Source organism: Oncorhynchus tshawytscha, linkage group LG23 (assembly GCF_018296145.1).
Source record: "Oncorhynchus tshawytscha isolate Ot180627B linkage group LG23, Otsh_v2.0, whole genome shotgun sequence".
In the NCBI taxonomy this organism is placed as follows: domain Eukaryota; kingdom Metazoa; phylum Chordata; class Actinopteri; order Salmoniformes; family Salmonidae; genus Oncorhynchus; species Oncorhynchus tshawytscha.
In genome coordinates this window covers 789561-812147 of record NC_056451.1, presented here as the reverse complement: position 1 = coordinate 812147, position 22587 = coordinate 789561, and the positions used below count along the sequence as shown (strand labels likewise).

The 22587-nt window shown below is 50.4% G+C and overlaps 1 protein-coding gene and 1 pseudogene across 1 annotated transcript in view; one reads left to right on the top strand and one right to left on the bottom strand.

Annotated features, from left to right (window-relative positions):
* Nucleotides 1-22587, bottom strand: part of LOC112223189 (transcription factor HIVEP3-like) — a 70309-nt gene that overhangs the window by 16016 nt on the left and 31706 nt on the right. Inside the window, 2 exon segments of the mRNA XM_042304419.1 lie at nucleotides 877-1016; nucleotides 1305-6029. Of these exon segments, the coding sequence (XP_042160353.1) occupies nucleotides 877-1016; nucleotides 1305-5603 (4439 nt within the window). The 5' untranslated portion in view covers nucleotides 5604-6029.
* On the top strand, nucleotides 10795-10946 carry LOC112223191 (annotated as a pseudogene).

The following is a 22587-nucleotide window of genomic DNA, read 5'->3' as shown; positions in this document are numbered from 1 at the left end:
TGTCTGTCATAAGGAAACAAAAAATGTCCAAGGCTTCCTTTTATTTTTCCCTCTCTCCACCATTTCCCCTCTGTCTTTCCCTTTCAATTCCATCTCAGGCACACTGTCTTTTACTGTGCTCTTGGCAGATCACGATCTGTTGGCTAGACTGTAGCAGCTGCCACAGGAAAGGCAGCTTTCTGAGCTGCGCTCAGAGGCAACAGTGAGAGCAGATACTGCAGTGGGAAGACTGACACTCACAACTCGCAGCAATTAGCCTTGTTCAATCCCCACACCCAAATATTGCCTTTACTCAAGATACTTACAGTGACTTCTTTCCTACACATGTATGTACAGTAGCTAAACTTCAGTTGCTCTCGTGTCATTGAGAGGAAGGTATACAGATAAAAATGAGAATCTCAAAACAAAATCTGGATGGATGCCTTCTGCTTGTTTGCTGCACTGCACAAATACCAACCCCATTCAACACATTCAGATCTACATTTTCTACCAGCTGTGAATGGGAAAGGCTCTGCTGTCGGTATAAATTCAGTCCCTGGGGGCTAGCTCACCTGTTTCTCTGTTATTCTGGGAGACTGAAGTGTAAAACATTCTCCACTATCACTGCCTTTTTTCCCTTCAATAATGTGGCATTTATATTTTGAGACTCTGCATTTGGTGGCAGCTCTGTGCTGCCTGGTAAGGCTACCGTATCTGAATACAGTGACTCACATCTACTGTTTTGTTACATCTCTACTGCCTTTGCCTTTATCGGTCAGTAAAGTTGAATATCTGCATGATGAATTTTGCAGAAAAATCTATCTGCTCATAGAACAAATGCACTAGTATTAGCTGATCAGAGAAGTATGCAGTACTCCTGTGGCCTCTTTCTCTTACCCGCCCTCGAAGATTTGGACGCGGAGAGGTTCGCTCTGTTTGGAGGTGGAGGGCCCTTGCTCTTCTCTCTTCCCCTTCTTCTCAGGCTGCTGTGGTGGCTCCTTCACTTCGACGGGGGTGCTGGGTGGGATAGCATGTACCTACACTCAAAGACAGACACAGGCAAATTCACCAACGCACTCTGACATCGTGGTTGGCAATGATGATATACAGTACATTGGAACAACAATTAATGTCAAACATTTAATGTTTTGGTTGTAGTATATAATCTAACAGCATAGTGTCTGGTAATTTCCAGCTGTGGAATTGTGGGGTATGCATTATACTATATAAATCATAACTAAAACTAAATCAGTGGTTTTGGTAGTTTTGGTCTAATTGGCCCATGCTGTGTTTTCCAAGTTATTGAATATTGCTGTTATATTTACCTCTGAAATGTAGGTCTTTCTGCTGCTGGCAGAGACCACCTTGCCTGTTGCAGGGGTTAGAGCTGTGGCCATGGTGTATGTCTCCGAGCTGTGCTTCTGCTTGGAGCTCAGCAGGGACAGGGCCAGCTTGGTGGACAGGCCTGGCAGGTTGGGGTTGTGCATGCTGACGCTCCAGGAGGTGTAAACGGAGGTTTGAGACTCCCTCTGAGCAGATGGGCTGGGCTTCACGTAGTTCAAGTAGCACCAGCTGACTGAGGTGGTTGTGTGAAGGCTGGTATACGAGGGGGCTTTGGCTCGCTCTGGACTCTGGGGTACAAAGGAAGCACTCACTCCCTGGCTCGCATTCTCCTCCCTCCCCTTTTCTTTCTTAGGTTCAGCCTTCCCTTGTATCTCCCTCTCTTCCCTGTGCCCCTCTGGGTCCCGTACCTTCTCTTCCTCCTCGACTTTCACAGTAACTACTCCTATCTGTGCCCTCTCCGGCTCTTTCTCTTCATCCTCCCCTGCTTCAGGTTCTCCCCCAGTACCCCTATTTTGCTCTTCCTCTCCCACCTTCTCTTCCTCCTTCACTCGTTTCTGCTGGCGCTGGGCCTCTGTGCTAAGCTCCAGACTGGCTGCAGGGGAGAGCATGCGTTTGCTCCCTCCAGCCCCCAGTGGCCCGTAGCCCTCCCTGGACACAGAGCCCAGCACCAGGGGCAGAGACAGGGGCAGGTAGCTCTTGAAGTCCGGGGTGTGGATCTTCAGATAGGACCTCTACAGCTTGTCCTGCTCCAGCTGGCCCATGATAACCATGGCCATGCAGCAGATGGGCTCCTGGGAGTGGGCTGATGCCAAGATCTGGGATAGGGTGGTGTACAGGGCACTGGCATAGGTGGTCATGTGGGTCTGGAGACGCACTGGAACCACCAGTGACACGACTGGCGTCAGCTGCGCCAGGCACGTTGCGATGACAGGCGGGGGATAGAGGCAGGGTAGGGGGACTAAGGACTGAGGAGATGGGGAAGGGAGAACCACAGTGGAGGGTATGGGGGTCTGTGTGGGGACTTGGATGGTGAGCCCAGGGGAAACAGGGAGGTACACAGTCTCGCCAGCCCCGGTGGGGTTCTGCAGGGAGAGCAGAGCTGAGAAAGGATGGAGGGGCAGGCCTAAGCATTCTGCCACGTGAAGCTGCCCTGGGTGGACTTGTATGGTTGGAGGAGAAGGGTGTTTGTGTAAGAAGGTTCTGTGAATGATGTGGGTGGAGAGAACATCTGAGATGGCAGTGGTGACAGGGTGGAGCTGGGCTATCTGGCCAAGAGGGAACCGATCATGCCCAGTTGGTTGCATGGGGAATGGGGGTATCCGGGGCTGGTGGAACAGCTGCACAGTCTTCCCTATGGCCTCCGGGCTGAGCCTCGAGGTGCTGGCTTCAGCTGGGTGGAGGGCAAGGTGGCTGGTGTAGGATGGGCTCGGCTTGGGGCTCCCTGGTCTGCCCGAGTGGCTGGCCACGGCCCCTTCCTCGTGGTCTGGCTCGCCCAGGGTGGCATGCTTCACCAGTAGGCACTTCCTCCTCTCCCTCCAGGCTGATGCAGACTGCTGCGGCGATAGGGACCCATAGTCAAAGGATTTGCTCCTCGTCTCCACAACCTCGTCCGTATGCTGTGGGCTGGCAGGGGCCTGCTCCGAGGCTGAGCGCCGCATCTCTCTTTGGGGTTGATATTGTTGGTGGGGGCCCGAGGGCACGGCTAGCATGTGGGAGCCCTGGATGCAGCTGGAACCCCAGGGGGAAGGCTCAGCAGGTTTTCCCCCCATGTCTTCAAAGGAGGCAGATCGGCTGGGTGAGTGGGAAATGTTGCTCTCCTGGCTGGGGCTCCGGGGCCCCAGCGATACCGACTCAAAGCTGGACTCCCCGGAAGACTGGGCAGCAGCCTCGGCTAGACGGAGACGCTTCTTCTTTGGTGGCAGCTTCTCGGCAGGGAGCTGAGCCATACTCTGGCTGCGCTGAGGCCACTGGAACTCCTCCACCACTCTCTCTGGCTCCTTGGACGAGGATGCCATCACCGTAGGCGACACTGACACCATATCAGCGTCAGGCTCCACCGTCACTAGGATCTCTGGCACTTGGATGTTGTGCTGGCGGACCAGGCGGGACATGGAGGGTGATGATTTTGGCTGCGGCTGTTTTTGCAGTGTTGACTGGCTCTCTCTGAGACCCATAGACTCCTGGCTCTCCATGGACATACTTTCCTGCTTCTCGAAGGAGCTGGTGTGCTGGATGACAGAGATGCCCTTCCTATCTTGCTGCTGCTGCTCAGCCTGTGAGAGAGCACCTGAAAAGGCCTCACTCTGCTCCACCAGGCTTGGCACTGCAGTGGTGATTGCGTGGCTGCAGGTCACAACAGCTGTAGGCCCGGGGCTAGGAGGATCCTCCTCCAGACTCTCCTCTTTCCTCCTCTTCCTCACTGCCATGGCCAGTGCCTGGAATTTATAGTGCATCATCTGGGGACGGTCATCCCGGCACGCCCCATCCACCTCTCCTCTCTCCAGCTCCTTTATTGGCTGGCCTGTGCAAAGGCCCTTGTGGGCCTCGTAACTCTCCCTTTGTTTACAGCAGACTCCGCAGGCCTTGCACTCATAGAGCCTTGGACATTTGCGTTGCTGCTGTTGCTGCTTCCTGGTTAGACCACTTTCTGTTACTGTGTAGGAGGGGCCAGCCTCCTCCAGGCTGAGTTCAGCCCCGACGGGCATCTCGATGGCGGGCTGGCGTCTCAGCAAACGGTGCTGCCCGCCCACCCTCATCTCAGCCACCACGGCCTGCTGCTCATCAACGGAGTGGCTCAGACGACAGAAGCCCCAGGGAGAGGTGGTGGAGTGGTTTCCCTGGCCTGCTGAGGTGGGCATTGAGTGGCTTCTCAGCAGAGGCACTGAGGAGGAAGACTTCTGGACCCCAGATGGGTCCACGTCTTGGACATGGGGAAAGAATGATTGGCCTGCCATACTGGGGCTTGGGCTTTCTCCCTTAGGCTCAAACATATAGGGGTCTTTGGGGCAGGAGAACTTGGGTAACTCCAGACTACTCTTCCTGGAGAGTGAGGAGCGTCTGGGCTTGACGCTGTCGATCTCGCTGGTGTCCACTACCGCCTCGTTAATGGTGATGAGTTTGGTGATGTGCTCGATGACCTGCGTCTTGGGCACGCTAAAGGGCATGCTGCTCTTCTCCTCCATCCCTGGTGAAGAAGAGTGGGCGTGCTGCTGATGGGGACCGCGCTGCCCTCCAAGCCATCCATACTTGCCCAAGATGATCTCGGCATAAGTTTTGGCGGTGGGAGGGCTCACCTGGGAGTCAGCTCGGCTCATCTCAGTGCTCCTCGAAAGGGAGAAGTAGCCTGACTCTTGGCTGCCTTTACTGCTGGGGCCCAGTGAGGAGGAGGTGGAGGAGGAGGGAGGGTCTTCTGGGGAGGCCATGGGGCCACGCTTCCTCTCACTCAGCCTCATGGCCAGTCTCTGCTTCACGGCCTGTGAGTCGTCAGACCTCTGGCCTCCCTCTTGCTCTAATAGTGCCAAACTGCTGCTACTCTTCTGCTTGCTCAACCTCTCCTTCCTGTACTGACCCGACTCCTCCTCAGAGTCTGTGCTCTCCCCCTCTGTAGGCTCCTCGGGATCCTCTCCCGGGGCGCTCATCGCAGGTCCGCTCAGGCTCAGCTCGTCCTGGCTGGATGCCAGGCCTGCCTTGATTCGGTGGGCGTGGGACTTGCGGTGCTTGTACAGGTTACTCTTGGTCTTGAAGGAGAAGCCACAGGGGACGCAGGGGTAAGGCCTCTCCCCTGTGTGAGAGCGGATGTGTTTCTGGAGAACGCTGGGTTTGGCACATGGACGGCCGCAGTAAGTGCACACATACTTCCCCGTTTTCTGGGGCTTCCTCTCACCTCTTTTAGACGGGCTGTCCTCTGGGGCTTCCTGACTGGGCTGGGACTGGACCCCCTGAGTTTTGTGGCCTTGGGTAGAGGAGGATTGTAGGGATGAGGTGGAGGGGGAGGGGGAGGAGATGCTGCCTCCTGAAGGACCTGGGGTGTCTGTTGAGAGCTGCCATGCTGCTGCTTGGGTCTTGTGCTGATGCTGAAGCCTGAGAAGCAGGTCGCTACGCTTGGGCTTGCGGTGGTGGTGGCGTCCCTGGCCAACGTGGACAGGGCAGGGGTTGGATGGCGGCTGCTGTGGCTGAGGTGGACGGGACCCTGTGGGGGACTCAGCGGCCTCAGCAGACAGAGGCTGCTGTTTCCTTCCGGATCGCTCACCATCAGCAGGATGGCTGTGCTCCGCCTCCATAGAGTGGGGAGGAGGCCTTACAGACACACAGGGAATGCCTCTGGGAGCAGTGTGCCACACAGCCTCATGAGGCTAGCCACAGTGCCGCAGAGATGCCTGGGACAAGGGAACATCTAATGGAGTACCTTTTTTATGAGCAGGCCAAAAGTCATTCAAGAGGATCAAATAAGACATAATTAAAATGTGCCCCAGAGCAGCATAGAGGATGTAGGTAAACATAGATCCTCTCTCATCACGGAGTAAGCCTGTTCCCATCCGGCCTGAGCCATTGTGACAGGTCTTCACCGTGGACTGGGAGCTAGAGGAGGGTTTGGCTTGGCATACTGCTGGACCGTTCTGACACTGTGGTTCTGCTGAGTAGAAACCTCTGGGTCTTCTCTTGTTCCTCTTAGGCCGTCATTGGTCAATCTAAGCACCTCACTGGATCTGCAGAAACAGAAATAAGCAGAAGTGAGTCACAGAGCTTAGGCAGACCTGACAAAATACACCTAGGCATTTGTTTCATCATTATTGGTTATGACTCGTGACACTATCAATGGCTAGGTGGCCAGTCCCCACAGACACCAAAAACAGACTGTTTGTCATGGGGTTGAGGCCTAGTCAAAGCCCTGTGACCAAACACTGACTCTCACGTTGATATTACTGCCACATATCATACCCTGACAAATAAGGCCACATTTCCTTGGCCTGATGAGTGGGGGAAGAGTTCTAATGATCACATTAGCGACGTAATTGCGGTAATACTGTTATTGCTCTGATCTGTTCTTGCCCTACCTGTATGCTGAAGGGTCTCTGCCACATACAGAACATGTCTATTTCAGTGTACCTCTACCCTGTAATATTGGTTCGGTATGCAGAAATGTGCTCGAATGGTCTCAATGCACTAATGTGCAATATCAAACATAAAACCTCCTAGTTCCAAAAAGAGATCAGACACAGTGAGAGAGAAAAGTCTACCACACCACTGTGTATCTACCTCTGACTCCAAACCATCTGGCTAGAGCACAGTCTGCATGAGACACCACTGCTCTGAGATGGCCAAGCAAGGTCAACATCCAGGGCAGCAGCACCAACAGAGGGGGTAAAAGTGTGACACAATGTCATGGCACCAAGTCTAAACAAACGTTTGAAATTCAGCCTGAGCTTATTTGATCTTGTTCTAAAGCTAGGGAAAGGGGGGCTATCTTCTTGTAATGAGTAAAAATGAGTTGACAGCAATGGGTGAAGTAGCTGAAGAGAAAAAAAAGACTGCAGGAAGATGAGGAAGTGCTCCCCTCTTTTATCAAGACATATCTGCTGCTATATTTCCCACATTAGGAGAAACCCAGGTCTCAACTCCACACACAGAAATCTTGTACCGCAGCCAATCAAAACACATTCTGGGAGCAAATGTCACTGAGCTGCCGTAGCCAACTGCTGACAGTCCGAGCTGAGGCCCATCCACTGACATCCATCATCATCATCAGAGCAGAGCCATCAACACACACTTCTCAGGATAGCTTACTCTCTTACTCTCTCTGCTCATGTGCATAGTGATCTTTGCATTTTAAACTGTGTTCTCCTCCCTGCTGCAACAGGATATAAAGATATCCCTCCATATCTCTGGTGTTCATAATAGGCCACACTATTAGGTAATCAGGTGCATAAGTATAACAATCAATAAAAGTATGATAACATCTTAATATATAATACTTTTTAACAAGTTTTATTTTAAATCAATCAGGAGTAAATCATAATTTAGTCTGAATAATATTTCAGAAGACAGTGTGTAAGACAGTGTCTCCTCCCACCTTCCCTGGGTAAGGCAAAAGCAGTGGCAGAGGCTGACAAGTTGACAGGGTGAGTGAGTGTGCGAGAGAGAGAGAACTCTGAGAGGCTGTGTGGAGTCATTCAGTGTTCCAGCGGCTGGCTAAACAGGCCTAGCAGAAGACTAGTCTGACAGACTCCAGCTTGGGCAGCGGTGACAGGTTTTGACATGAGCCCGGGTCTCTCTCTCTCTCTCTCTCCATATGTTCCTGAAAAACACAGCACAGTCTGGGTTCATTACAATGTAAAATAAAACAGAAACACTCTTCCTTTTTGGAAGTGAATTGACAGATTATCAGCTCCATTTCCATGTTCCCCCACATATGATGATCATCCATTTAGTCTGTTTCGCCAAACAGAAGTTAACTTTGTTTACAGCAGAGTACCATCAACAGTAGTGTGACAGCATTAAAATGAACTCAAATGCCTCACAGTAAGAGAGGTAGACAAGAAAATGTTCTGAGCTGTCCAGCTACATTGTGGTGTTAAGTCTTGGGAATTAGCTAGAATAGTTAGAAAAGGGATTGTTTTATACTGTAGCTAGGTCATGTACCAATGTGGTCTCTTCACACACAATTCCCAAGAAAGAAAAGTGAGTGTGAGAATACTACAGGAGTGTGAGACTGAGAAATAAAAAAGGCATGAGTGGGAGAGACAGGAAAAGACAGGTAAAGAGTGGGAAGATGAATGGGGAGAAAAAAGACCCCACTATGAAGGCAGAGTGCGTAGGAGGGCGAAACATATTGTATTTTGAAATATCGAGAGAGAGAGAAAGAAAAAAGAAGAAAGGAAAGTGACTTCCCCCTTCCTACTTGTGTTGTTTGAACTGAGCACACGTTGGCCATCACAGTGTAAGGCGTAATAATCTCTGGCATAGTATTGATGCAACCTTTAAACAGAATGATTAGGCGGTTTTAGGGTGGGGGAGAGCACCGTCTGAATTATGCATGGCAGTGTAGTCTAGACTCCAGCTCAGAGCAGGGAAACACACATTAGGGCTTTGCCAGGACGACAAGGGGAAAGCCTGCCAGAGTGAGCAAGCACATCATCATCTCTCATGCAAGCACACCCATTTAAACAAGTATGCATACAGTATGTACGTGCACACACACATAAACACACACAAGCATGTGTACACACACACAAGCATGTGTACACACACACAAGCATGTGTACACACACACACAAGCATGTGTACACACACACACAAGCATGTGTACACACACACACACAAGCATGTGTACACACACACACACAAGCATGTGTACACACACACACACAAGCATGTGTACACACACACACACAAGCATGTGTACACACACACACACAAGCATGTGTACACACACACACACACACACAAGCATGTGTACACACACACACACAAGCATGTGTACACACACACACACAAGCATGTGTACACACACACACACAAGCATGTGTACACACACACACACAAGCATGTGTACACACACACACAAGCATGTGTACACACACACACACAAGCATGTGTACACACACACACACAAGCATGTGTACACACACACACACAAGCATGTGTACACACACACACACAAGCATGTGTACACACACACACACAAGCATGTGTACACACACACACACAAGCATGTGTACACACACACACACAAGCATGTACACACACACACACAAGCATGTGTACACACACACACAAGCATGTGTACACACACACACAAGCATGTGTACACACACACACAAGCATGTGTACACACACACACAAGCATGTGTACACACACACACAAGCATGTGTACACACACACACAAGCATGTGTACACACACACACAAGCATGTGTACACACACACAAGCATGTGTACACACACACAAGCATGTGTACACACACACAAGCATGTGTACACACACACAAGCATGTGTACACACACACAAGCATGTGTACACACACACAAGCATGTGTACACACACACAAGCATGTGTACACACACACAAGCATGTGTACACACACACTAATGAATAGTAGTGGAGTCGACTCCTTGACCACAAGAGTCAGAGTTGACTCCAAAAATCCTGGAGTTATACAACAACACAAAATTGCCTAGGCAGCTAGCTGACGTAGGCTACTGATTAGCTTTGAAAATTTGTCAGTAGATTGTCAGACAGCTCCATATGCATTGCTAATCAATCACCTAGTTCAATAGTGTGTGAGGACGCACACACAGGTGGTGCAGCTGTAGAACCTTTTGAGGATCTGGGGATCCATGCCAAATCTTTTCAGTTTCCTGAGGGGGAAAAGGTTTTGAGGTGCCCTCTTCACAACTGTCTTGTTACGTTTGGACGCCAAGGAACTTGAAACTCTCCACCCGCTCCACTACAGCCCAGTCGATGTTAATTGGGGCCTGTTGTCCTGGCACCACACTGCCAGTTCTCTGACCTCTTCCTTATAGGTCGTCTCATTGTTGAGCTTTGTGGGAACTATGGTGTTGAACGCTGATAATGAACAAGACTCCGGCATGCTACTAGTCATGCGGCCCCGAGCGGTCGGTGTCCAACTTCTTAGAGGGACAAGTGGCTTTCAGCCACACGAGATTGAGCAATAACAGGTCTGTGATGTCCGGGGCTACACGCGCGGCACACTGAGTGGCTCCGCTTGTGTCTACCCTCCACAGAGAGGCGTGGGTAACCCGCTGAACCCCACTCATGATAGGGATTGGGGAATGCAATTATTTCCCATGAACAAGGAATTCCCAGTAAGAGCGGATCATAAGCTCGTGTTGATTAAGTCCCTGGCCTTTGTACACACACCACCAGTCGCTACTACCGATTGGATGGTTTAGTGAAGTCCTCTGATCGGCCCTGCGGAGGTCGGTCACGGCCCTGACGGAGCGCCGAGAAGACGCTCAAACTTGACTATCTAGAGGAAGTAAAAGTCGTAACAAGGTTTTCGTAGGTGAACCTGCAAAAGGATCATTAACGGGTTTCCAGCCGCCGGCACGGGGCTGTGCTCCAAAAAATAACAACTCTGCTGTGGGTTGGGGGCTCACGCCCCCCGCCTCTCCCTTCCCTCGGGGTGGGGTTCTTGGCCGGGAGGGTGGCATCGGCCCCAGCCTGGTTCCCTGCATCTCCATGTCATCTGGGTTGCGCCCGGCCGGCTCCACCCCACCTTTCCCCGTGGGCAGGTGTGTTAGCCGCATCCGAAGGGGATTGCCATTGAAGCGGGTCTTCCCGCCTTGGTCTCCAACATTAAGCTTTGGGTTTCACCCAGGACCCTCGAACGGTTCAGGGAACCTAGCCAACCACTCTGCACCCCGGTGCAGGCGAGGGTTTAAATGTCTCCCAGTCCGTCGCGGTGGTGGCGCACCCGGATGCTTTTCGTTCAACCTCAAACCTTGTACTCGGCTCGTGGATGGATCACTCGGCTCGTGTGTTGATGAAGTACGCAGCTAGCTGCGAGAACTAAAGTGAATTGCAGGACACATTGATCAGCAACACTGAACGCACCTTGCGGCCCAAGGTTCCTCCTGGGGCTACGCCTGTCTGAGGGTTGCTTTGCCATCCCCGGAACCCACGGGGTTCCGCGGCTGGGTCGCAGGCCGCCACCAGTTCTCAGGGTAGCGCTCGGGGTTAAGTTTGGGCCGCTGAGCTCTGACCGCCGACCTGAACTGGATTGAAAAGGTGAGCCCGGACGCCCAGCCACATTCCATTTACTTTGACTACGACCTCAGATCAGACGAGACAACCCCCTGAATTTAAGCATACTACTAAGTGGAGGAAAAGGGCTGGGGGAAAATGTGGCTACCGGTTTCGTCCATGCTCTTTACAGCGCCCCTTCTCCGTACTCGCCGCTTCCCGGGCCGCATCATGTCCCCCTGCGGGGGGCACAGGGTCCCCTGGCCCCGGCACGACTGTCAACCGGGTCGGACTGTCCTCAGTGTGCACCCGACCGCATTGCGTCACCAGGTCGGGGATCGGCTCACGTAAACTGGCGCCAGGGGTCAGTGGCGACCCATCTTGAAACATGGACCAAGGAGTCTAACCCGCAAGTCAGAGCGCTTTCTCTGAACACACCCCGTGGCGCAATGAAAGTGAGGGTCGGTGCGCGCCGGCTGATGTGGGATCCCGGCCCTGTGGGGAAACCGTCTCACACGCTCTGTCAGGGAGGTGGAGCGTGAGCGCGTGCGATAGGACCTGAAAGATAGTGAACTATGCCTGGGCAGGGCAAAGCCAGAGGAAACTCTGGTGGAGGTCAGTAGCAGTCCTGACGTGCAAATCGGTCGTCCGACCTGGGTATAAGGGTGAAAGACTAATCAATCCATGTAGTAGCTGGTTCCCTCCGAAGTTTCCCTCAGGATAGCTGGCACTCGAAGTCTCGCAGTTTTATCTGGTAAAGCGATTGATTAGATGTCTTGGGGCCGAAACGATCTCAACCTATTCTCAAACTTTAAATGGGTAAGAAGCCCGGCTCGCTGGCTTGGAGCCGACTGTGGAAGGTGAGCCGCTAGTGGGCCACTTTTGTAAGCAGAACTGGCGCTGCGGGATGTACCTAATGCCGGGTTAAGGCGCCCGATGCCGATGATCCTCAGACCCCAGAAAAGGTGTTGGTCGATATAGACAGCAGGACTGTGGCCATGGAAGTCGGAATCCGCTAAGGAGTGTGTAACAGCTCACGTGCCAAAACAACTAGCCCTGAAAATGGATGGCACTGGAGTGTCGGACCCATACCCGGCCGTCGCCGGCCACGGGAGCCTCGAGGGCTACACCGCGACAAATAGGAGGGCCGCCGCGGTGAGCACGGAAGCCTAGGGCACGGGCCCGGGTGCAGATCTTGGTGGTAGTAGCAAATATTCAAATGAGAACTTTGAAGGCCGAAGTGGAGAAGGGTTTCATGTGAACAGCAGTTGAACATGGATCAGTTGGTCCTAAGAGATGGGCGAACGCCATTCGGGGGGGGTCTCCAAGGTGAACAGCCTCTGGCATGTTAGAACAATGTAGGTAAGGGAAGTCGGCAAGTCAGATCTCAAGCCGCAGCTGGGGGAGCAGTTGCTCAGTCACCCTCGCCAACGTTGGAAGTTTGACTCTTCTCGGGGGCTATCTTGCGTGGTCTCGCAAGGGGCTGCGTGCGGGGGTTCATCGGGGTGGTGTCTGCCAGTGGGCCAAAGGCGGACCGGTGATGGATTGGGTCCGGTGGTTGGCAGCAGCGACTCTGGATGCGTACCAGGCTCTTCTCGCTGATCTCCCCAGCTACGACGCTCGCCGGCCTCATTTGCGCAGGGTCTCTGGCAGGTCACCTCGGCCGGCGCCTAGCAGCTGACTTAGAACTGGTTCGGACCAGGGGAATCCGACTGTGTAATTAAAACAAGGCATCGAGAATGGGCAGAAGGGCAAAAGCTCGCTTGATCTTGATTTTCAGTATGAATACAGACCCGGAAAGCGGGGCCTGACCATCCTTCTGATTTTTTGAGTTTTAAGCAGGAGGTGTCAGTAAAGTTACCACAGGCTTGTGGCAGCCAAGCGTTCATTGCGACGTCGCTTTTTGATCCTTTGATGTCGGCTATTCCTATCATTGTGAAGCAAAATTCACCAAGCCTTGGATTGTTCACCCACTAATAGGGAACGTGAGCTGGGTTTAGACAGTCGTGAGACAAGTTAGTTTTACCCTACTGATGATTTGTTGTTGCAATAGTAATCCTTCTCAGTACAAGAGGAACCGCAGGTTCAGACATTTGGTGTATGTGCTTGGCTGAGGAGCCAATGGTGTGAAGCTACCATCTGTGGGATTATGACTAAACCCCCCTAAACGTAATGATACCGTAGCGCTGTTGATCTTCAGTTGGCCCGGGATAGCCTGCTTCTTTTGGCAGGTGAGTAGAGCCGTTTGTGACGGGGTTGGGGTGTGGCCAGATGAGTTGCTGCTCCTCTCCTGATGCGCACCACATGTTTGTGGGGAACATGGTGCTAAATCACTGGTAGATTACCTGATTCTGGGTCAGGGTTTCGTATGTTGCAGAGCAACTCACTCGCTGTGATCTATTTAAAGTCAGCCCTCGATCCAGGCTTTTGTCGGGGACGGAAGGCGGCTTCCTCCACCGTCCTCCTTTTACTAACGGGTTACCAGCTGCACAGAGAAGGGCCAGGAGCCAGAGTACAAGAGACCAGAGGCCCAGAGAGAGAGAGGACAAGCAGATGAGCGAAGGAGGAGACCCAGGTTGAAATTTCCACCAGCACCTGGTAACCCATATGTGTGGACTTAGTCTCTGAGCAGAAAGCGGGTGGGTCACCAGGTGCACAGATGCTGTTTCAGGTTACCAGGTGCACGTGGTTCGTCACAGTGGGCTATATACTTTAGTGTCTGAGGAGGGGTGCTTAAGTGTGGGTACCCCGGTTCGCCTGTTGGGCGAGGTTACAGAGGGGGGTGAGAGAGAGTGAGAGAGAGAGGTGTTGACCCGGGCAGGGAGTGCAGGCCTAGTGGTCTGGAGGTCAGTAGTTCCATGGAGTAAGCTATACTCTCAGGCCCAGAGAGAGGGCTTGTTGACCCGGGCAGGGAGTGTAGGCCCAGAGGCCCGTAGTTCCACTGTCCTTCAGGGGGGCTCTCTGTGGAGGTTGGCTGCTCTGTCCCCCTTTTTTGGGGGGGGGCTACTGGATGAGGGCTGGCCCATTTCCCCATATCAACACCTGGTAACCTGTTCAATCACCAGATGCACAGCTGAATATAATAATTTTTCAGCAGCGCTCTGTCATTGACTTACACTGGGTTCCCAGGTGCTGGTAGTTAAAAACGGCTTAGAATACTCAGTGGCGCCCCCCTGTAGACAATCCCGGGTTGGAGTTACTCCCATGGACCTCCAGCACCCCCCTGAAGCCATTAAGAGCCATCACAAAATTTTCACCTCGTAATCACCAGTTGCACGGCTGGACAAAAAAAAAAAGTGGACAATTTTTCAAATAAAATATCTAATAAATTATATTTAAAAAATACTTTGAGGGGCTAGAGGTCCCACATTTTGACTGGTACCCTCTTTGGTGACGGGCTACAGTTCGGTGGTCAAACCGGAACTGGACCCACAGGAAGCCTCTCTCCCCCGACCCCTATACATTTTTTCAAACGCGATTTTCTATTATAAAATGTTATTGAAAAACGGTTTGGTTGGACTTGAACCTTGAGTTATTAACGTTTAAAGATGAAAACGGGGGTTGGGGGATTTGACCCCTAACGGCGGCGAAACACTGAAGCACTGTGGGTGGCAGGGCTAATGTCGATAATGCGGCCTGTCCGGTAGTAGCCTCACTCAGCTCCAGGTTGACTAGACAGGAACCAGCGCGATTTCAGAAACCTGGGAACAATGTCCTAGAGATCCGGGGACGGTGGCAAACTTCAAGACCCGTGTGGTTATGTAGAAATGGGCTATTTCGAGGGTTCTGGACCACGGTTTTAACGCTCCGAAGGTGATCCTCCCTTCGGCGACCGTTTGGTTGTTGTTTGCTCGAGCCCAGTTCCCAGCTTGGTTGCGGGAGGATATTGAGCTCTGTCCTTGGCAGCTGCTCTATCCCAACGTTCACCTTGCATGCATGGTTGATGCATGGTTCCTCTGTTGTCCAGCCAGTTTCATTCCTTCTGACCAATTGCATCCGTTATCCACCTGGGAGGTCCCCCGTTGGCAGGATGGTTCCTCCCGCCCCACGTGGATTTGCCTCTATTGGTGGAGCCCCTTTCGGATTTGGTTTACCCCGTTTCTCCGATACGCTCCAGCCGAGCCCCGTCCGAGCGAGACCCAGCCGACCTGTCTGACCCAGTGGCCCTACATTGGTGTTCCAATGCGGGCAGTGGCACGCACAGGAAGCAATGCCTGTGGTAGGGGGCCACCCTGCTACGCACCAGGCGCCAGAGACACGTGTGTTTCTCAAACTGTGTTGTTGGCTCGGTTGTGCGGTTCCTACTAAAACCTCCAGCTTGACAAAGTCATCTCGAGCGGCGCCCCGGCTCCTGTGGAGTCGGCCACGGGCAGTGCACGGCATCCTGCTGGGCACGCGGTTGATTGCACCTTCTCACCTCACAGGGTAGAAACGTGCCCCGGCCGTTCTCCAGGGAAGGCCGGAGGTTGCGCAAATTACCCGTTCCCGACTCGGGGTGGTAGTGACAAAAAACAACAATACAGGACTCTTTCGAGGCCCTGTAATTGGAATGAGTACACTAAATCCTTTAACAAGGATACATTGAAGGGCAAGGCTGGTGCCAGCAGCCATGGTAATTTCCCTTGGCATTTCCCAAGAATATTTTCATTAATCAAGAACAAAAGTCTGAGGTTTTTTGTCCAGGTGAGAAAGGGCAGTGGAGTGCAATTGAGATGGCATCTTCTGTGGATCTTCTGGGGCGGTCAAAGCACTTCATGGCTACCGACGTGAGTGCCACGGGGCGGTAATAATTTAGGCAGTTAACCTTCGCTTCCTTGAGTACATGTTTCTAGCAGAAACATGTAGGTATTACAGACTCTGTCAGGGAGAGGTTGAAAATGTCAGTGAAGACACTTGACAGTTAGTCCTCGCATGCTTTAAGTACACATCCTGGTAATCCGTCTGGCCCAGCGACTTTGTGAATGTTGACCTGTTTAAAGGTTCAAATCAAATCAAATTTTATTTGTCACATACACATGGTTAGCAGATGTTAATGCGAGTGTAGCGAAATGCTTGTGCTTCTAGTTCCGACAATGCAGTAATAACCAACAAGTAATCTAACTAACAATTCCAAAGCTACTGTCTTATACACAGTGTAAGGGGATAAAGAATATGTACATAAGGATATATGAATGAGTGATGGTACAGAGGAGCATAGGCAAGATACAGTAGATGGTATCGAGTACGGTATATACATATGAGATGAGTATGTAAACAAAGTGGCATAGTTAAAGTGGCTAGTGATACATGTATTACATAAGGATGCAGTCGATGATAGAGTACAGTATATACGTATGCATATGAGATGAATAATGTAGGGTAAGTAACATTATATAAGGTAGCATTGTTTAAAGTGGCTAGTGATATATTTACATCATTTCCCATCAATTCCCATTATTAAAGTGGCTGGAGTTGAGTCAGTGTCAGTGTGTTGGCAGCAGCCACTCAATGTTAGTGGTGGCTGTTTAACAGTCTGATGGCCTTGAGATAGAAGCTGTTTTTCAGTCTCTCGGTCCCAGCTTTGATGCACCTGTACTGACCTCGCCTTCTGGATGATAGCGGGGTGAACAGGCAGTGGCTCGGGTGGTTGTTGTCCTTGATGATCTTTATGGCCTTCCTGTAACATCGGGTGGTGTAGGTGTCCTGGAGGGCAGGTAGTTTGCCACCGGTGATGCGTTGTGCAGACCTCACTACCCTCTGGAGAGCCTTACGGTTGTGGGCGGAGCAGTTGCCGTACCAGGCGGTGATGCAGCCCGCCAGGATGCTCTCGATTGTGCATCTGTAGAAGTTTGTGAGTGCTTTTGGTGACAAGCCGAATTTCTTCAGCCTCCTGAGGTTGAAGAGGCGCTGCTGCGCCTTCTTCACGATGCGGTCTGTGTGAGTGGACCAATTCAGTTTGTCTGTGATGTGTATGCCGAGGAACTTAAAACTTGCTACCCTCTCCACTACTGTTCCATCGATGTGGATAGGGGGGTGTTCCCTCTGCTGTTTCCTGAAGTCCACAATCATCTCCTTAGTTTTGTTGACGTTGAGTGTGAGGTTATTTTCCTGACACCACACTGAGGGCCCTCACCTCCTCCCTGTAGGCAGTCTCGTCGTTGTTGGTAATCAAGCCTACCACTGTTGTGTCGTCCGCAAACTTGATGATTGAGTTGGAGGCGTGCGTGGCCACGCAGTCGTGGGTGAACAGGGAGTACAGGAGAGGGCTCAGAACGCACCCTTGTGGGGCCCCAGTGTTGAGGATCAACGGGGTGGAGATGTTGTTGCCTACCCTCACCACCTGGGGGCGGCCCGTCAGGAAGTCCAGTACCCAGTTGCACAGGGCGGGGTCGAGACCCAGGGTCTCGAGCTTGATGACGAGCTTGGAGGGTACTTAGGTGTTGAATGCCGAGCTGTAGTCGATGAACAGCATTCTCACATAGGTATTCCTCTTGTCCAGATGGGGTAGGGCAGTGTGCAGTGTGGTTGAGATTGCATCGTCTGTGGACCTATTTGGGCGGTAAGCAAATTGGAGTGGGTCTAGGGTGTCAGGTAGGGTGGAGGTGATATGGTCCTTGACTAGTCTCTCAAAGCACTTCATGATGACGGAAGTGAGTGCTACGGGGCGGTAGTCGTTTAGCTCAGTTACCTTAGCTTTCTTGGGAACAGGAACAATGGTGGCCCTCTTGAAGCATGTGGGAACAGCAGACTGGTATAGGGATTGATTGAATATGTCCGTAAACACACCGGCCAGCTGGAGGGTGCGGCTGGGGATGCCGTCTGGGCCTGCAGCCTTGCGAGGGTTAACACGTTTAAATGTCTTACTCACCTCGCCTGCAGTGAAGGAGAGTCCGCATGTTTTCGTTGCAGGCCGTGTCAGTGGCACTGTATTGTCCTCAAAGCGGGCAAAAGAGTTATTTAGTCTGCCTGGGAGCAAGACATCCTGGTCCGTGACTGGGCTGGATTTTTCCTTGTAGTCCGTGATTGACTGTAGACCCTGCCACATGCCTCTTGTGTCTGAGCCGTTGAATTGAGATTCTACTTTGTCTCTGTACTGACGCTTAGCTTGTTTGATAGCCTTGCGGAGGGAATAGCTGCACTGTTTGTATTCGGTCATGTTACCAGTCACCTTGCCCTGATTAAAAGCAGTGGTTCACGCTTTCAGTTTCACGCGAATGCTGCCATCAATCCACGGTTTCTGGTTAGGGAATGTTTTAATCGTTGCTATGGGAACGACATCTTCAACGCACGTTCTAATGAACTTGCACACCGAATCAGCGTATGCGTCAATATTGTTATCTGACGCAATACGAAACATATCCCAGTCCATGTGATGGAAGCAGTCTTGGAGTGTGGAGTCAGCTTGGTCGGACCAGCGTTGGACAGACCTCAGCGTGGGAGCCTCAGCGTGGTTTTGTTTACATCGGCTACCGAGAGCGTTATCACACAGTCATCCAGAACAGCTGGTGCTCTCGTATATGCTTCAGTGTTGCTTGCCTTGAAGCTAGCATAAAAAGGCATTTAGCTCATCTGATAGGCTCACGTCACTGGGCAGCTCACGTCTGGGTTTCCCTTTGTAGTCCGTAATAGCTTTCAAGCCCTGCCACATCCGACAAGCATCAGAGCCGGTGTAGTAGGATTTAATCTTATTCCTGTATTGACGCTTTGCTTGTTTGATCTTTCATCTGAGGGCATAGCGGAATTACTTATAAGCATCCGGATTAGTCTCCCGCTCCTTGAAAGCGGCAGCTCTAGCCTTTAGCTCAATGCAGATGTTGCCTGTAACCCAAGACTTCTGGTTAGGATATGTACGTACAGTCACTGTTGGACGACGTCCTCGATGCACTTATTGATGAAGACGATGACTGAGGTGGTGTACTCCTCAATGCCATTGGATGAATCCAGGAACATATTCCAGTCTGTACTAGCAAAACAGTCCTGTAGTTTAGCATCTGCTCATCTGACCACTTCCGTATTGAGCGAGTCACTGGTACTTCTGGCTTCAGCTTTTGCTTGTAAGCAGGAAATCAGGGAGATATAATTATGGTCAGATTTGCCAAATGGAGGGTGGGGGAGAGCTTTGTATGCATTTTGGTGTGTGGAGTAAATGTGATCTAGGATTTCTTTTCCCTATTTGCATATGTGACATGCTGGTAAAAATTTTGGTCAAACTGATTTAGGTTTCCCTTGTATTAAAGTCCCGTGCCACTAGGAGTGCCGCTTCAGGATGAGCATTTTCTTCTTTGCTTATGGCCTTATAGAGTTGGTTGAGAGCGGTCTTAGTGCCAGCTTCGTTTTGTGGTGGTTAATAGACAGCTACGAATAATACAGATGAGAACTCTCTTGGTAGAGAGAGGTGAGCAATACCTCGAGACTTCTTTAATATTAGACATTGCGCACCAGCTGTTATTGACAAAGACACACACCCCCACCCCTCGTCTTACCAGAGGTAGCGTCTCTGTTCTGCCGGTGTATGGAAAATTCCGCAAGCTCTATATTGTCTGTATCTTTGTTCAGCCACATCTCGGTGAAACATAAGATGTTACAGTTTTTAATGTCCCGTTGGTAAGATCATCTTAAATCATAGGTCATCAATTTTATTTTCCAATGATTACATGTTAGCCAGCAGAATGGAAGGCAGTGGGAGTTCACTCGCTCGCCTCCGGATTCTCAGAAGAATGCCCGATCTGCGGCCCCTTTTCCGGCGTCTTTTCTTCACACAATAGGCGTGGATCTGGGCCTGTTCCAGTGAAAGCAGGATATCCTTCTCGTTGGATACGTTAAAGGAAAAAGTTTCTTCCAGTCCACGGTGAGTAATCACTTTTCTGATGTCCAGAATTTGTTTTTGTCATAAGGTAGCAGCAACATTATGTTACATTAAAAAAAGTTACACAAAACACGAAAAAAAAAATATTACAAAATAATGTTCTTCGGCGCCATCACAGTCCGACTGAGTCTGGTGACTTTTACTTTGACTCAAAAGATGAGTCCGGTGCTGAGGCATTCTGATGGTGCATAAGCTCAACAACCATACTGCCAATGGCTACCAGTCAAGAGGCACACCCTTGGAGAGACAATGGATCACCTGGAAACTCATCTCAACTGGCTCAAATATATGGTTGTTTAGAGCTTGGAACTCCAGAGTTGGTTCTTGCTGCTACACGAGACATGAATCAAACACTTAATCCTATACAGACTGTCATCATATTAATTAAATGTATTAATAACGTTTATTTCACTTGGCTACATTGTCATTATTGTATTCCTTTCACAATTATTTGAGATTGGATAAGGAACTACACTGCTTAGAAATAATAGGCAAATTCATAATCGTTGTATTACACAGGGAGCAATCACTTTGGGTTGGGGAAATATGGCAGAGACTCTCATGTTATTTTCTTGAAAACGCACACACAAACTCTCTCCCACGTTACACTGCCCAGAACACCGTCCTCTGTAGCCTGTCTGTCTCAAATCCATTCTGACAGTCAGATCAGGTAAGCAAACCAGACCCGAAAGAGATCCTGCCATTCCCCAGTGGCTCTGGTTCCTCTCAATGTTTCCTCCTGTTGTTTCACAAAGGCTTTTCCTTCCCACTGACCCCCTTACCTTAATGCTTTACAATAACCAGGTAGAAAGGAACCATATGAAGGAAGTGAGACAGAAAATGCACAGCAGTTGAAGGCTGACAGTCAAAACACTTCAATGCTGGAATCTCAGGATGGTAATTAGAATTCTACTGTGGATGAATGCAGACGGGGAAAAGTTGCTGATTCACTCATTCACAAAGATCTATTTATAGTCTTATAGGGTGTGAATGTACTGTTAGTGAAGCCGACGATGCAGCAGTGTTCCATTTTCTTACAGTGACACATTCCTTTGAGAGGAGTTGTCACAAGCAAAACTCCAGAGCTAATATCAGTATCAGAAAATTAAACAGCGAATCCTTTACTCTGCAGAATCAGGTCCTTCAGTGTGGGAACCTGTAATGGGACACACCTCTCTACTGTCTATCTTTAACCTTTGCCTGTACAGTACATTCCTTTGCTGTCATCAGTTGGAAACAGTACCAAGTAGACTTGGGGTGTGGTCGGAGTGTATTTTTATGTCTCTGTGTGCATGCGTGTGAGGAGTGCATATCATGCTGTGAAAGGGATTGCCTAGCTCCTGCCTAGCTCAGACCAGTAAGTGAGGAGGGGGGTTGTGGGTGGAGGAGGGGGAGTGTGAGTGCGGTGCATTGTCAGCAGACACACAAACAGTGATGGCGGTACCCAGGGGAAAGGAGACCCAGGAAGAAGCAGTCTCGCTCTCCTTCATGCCGCTCTTCTTGTTCCATGGAACACTTGCAGTGAGTCTGCAGAGACATGTTTAAAAATACAGGACAGGTTAAATATCCCTTCTCTGGATATGTGTCATGCATTTAAAATGTCCTCACAAAGACTTGAGGGGTTACCAATGGATTTCATCAACACAAAAGATATAAGCTTTGTAGGGCATCAGCCTTATCAATATGGCACCTTGAAGCACCTTGGCTGAAACGGTATTAACATGTTGATTGTAAGTGGTTGTAATGTGTGGACGACATGAGGAACAGCACTGAGTAGCTAAGCAAAATGTTCACCCAGGCTCCAGTGTAATGTTCTAACTTCTTTAGGGAGCAAGATTATTCTGACATTGGATGTTTGTAAAAGAGAGAGGAAACCTGACCATGCCAATAACAGCTAGAAACATTGTGATAATGTTGTTAAAGAGTTCTTTGAGCAACCAGGTCTGCTGGAAATCCTGCTATGTTAACCTTAACATCTGAAGATTGAGACACAGCAACAAATCGAGATCTACTGTAACTTTGATAAGTTGAGGTCACATAACATGAGGCATCATTACAAGCACCATTCAGTCACTCAATACATAAAAAGCTGTAACAGTACAATATCAGAACTGTCTCCATATTAATATGCACAGACACCAAGAACAAAGAGCAGTCTGGGTTATGAGTTTGTGCTCATTGTGGAAGGTCTTTCCACAGCTGGTAATGATGGATAAAAATATGAGCTAAACATTAAATTAGCTTGTGCCTGGAGAACCGATAAACCCTCTTTCCCGCCTCTCCTTTCCTCGATTTAGCCTGGTGCTGCTGGTTCACTGGTTCCCATGGAAACAGGTCTACTCGGAGGTACGGCAGATGGAGAGAGAGCTGGAGGACTACATGCCCCTCTCTGGGCACGGACGCAAGCTGGCAGGAGAAAGTGGTGGAACAGCCTGACCTCTGCACTCATGCAGAACAGCCCCTATCCCCTGACCCCTGGGCCTGAGGGTCGCTGAAGGTAGAAAGCAGCCTACAGATCTAGGCCCAGCTCACCTTCATCAAATTGTCACCATAACCATCAGACCATGACAATGCTACATTGCTGTAAGATCAGTGTCTCGGGGCAACTTGTTTACATTCATTACTTAGGTCTGTGGAAGTGACATTAGCTCATACCATAGTCATACATATGTCCTGTGGAGAGATTCGCCCAGTTCTTGGTATTCTTTCTCAG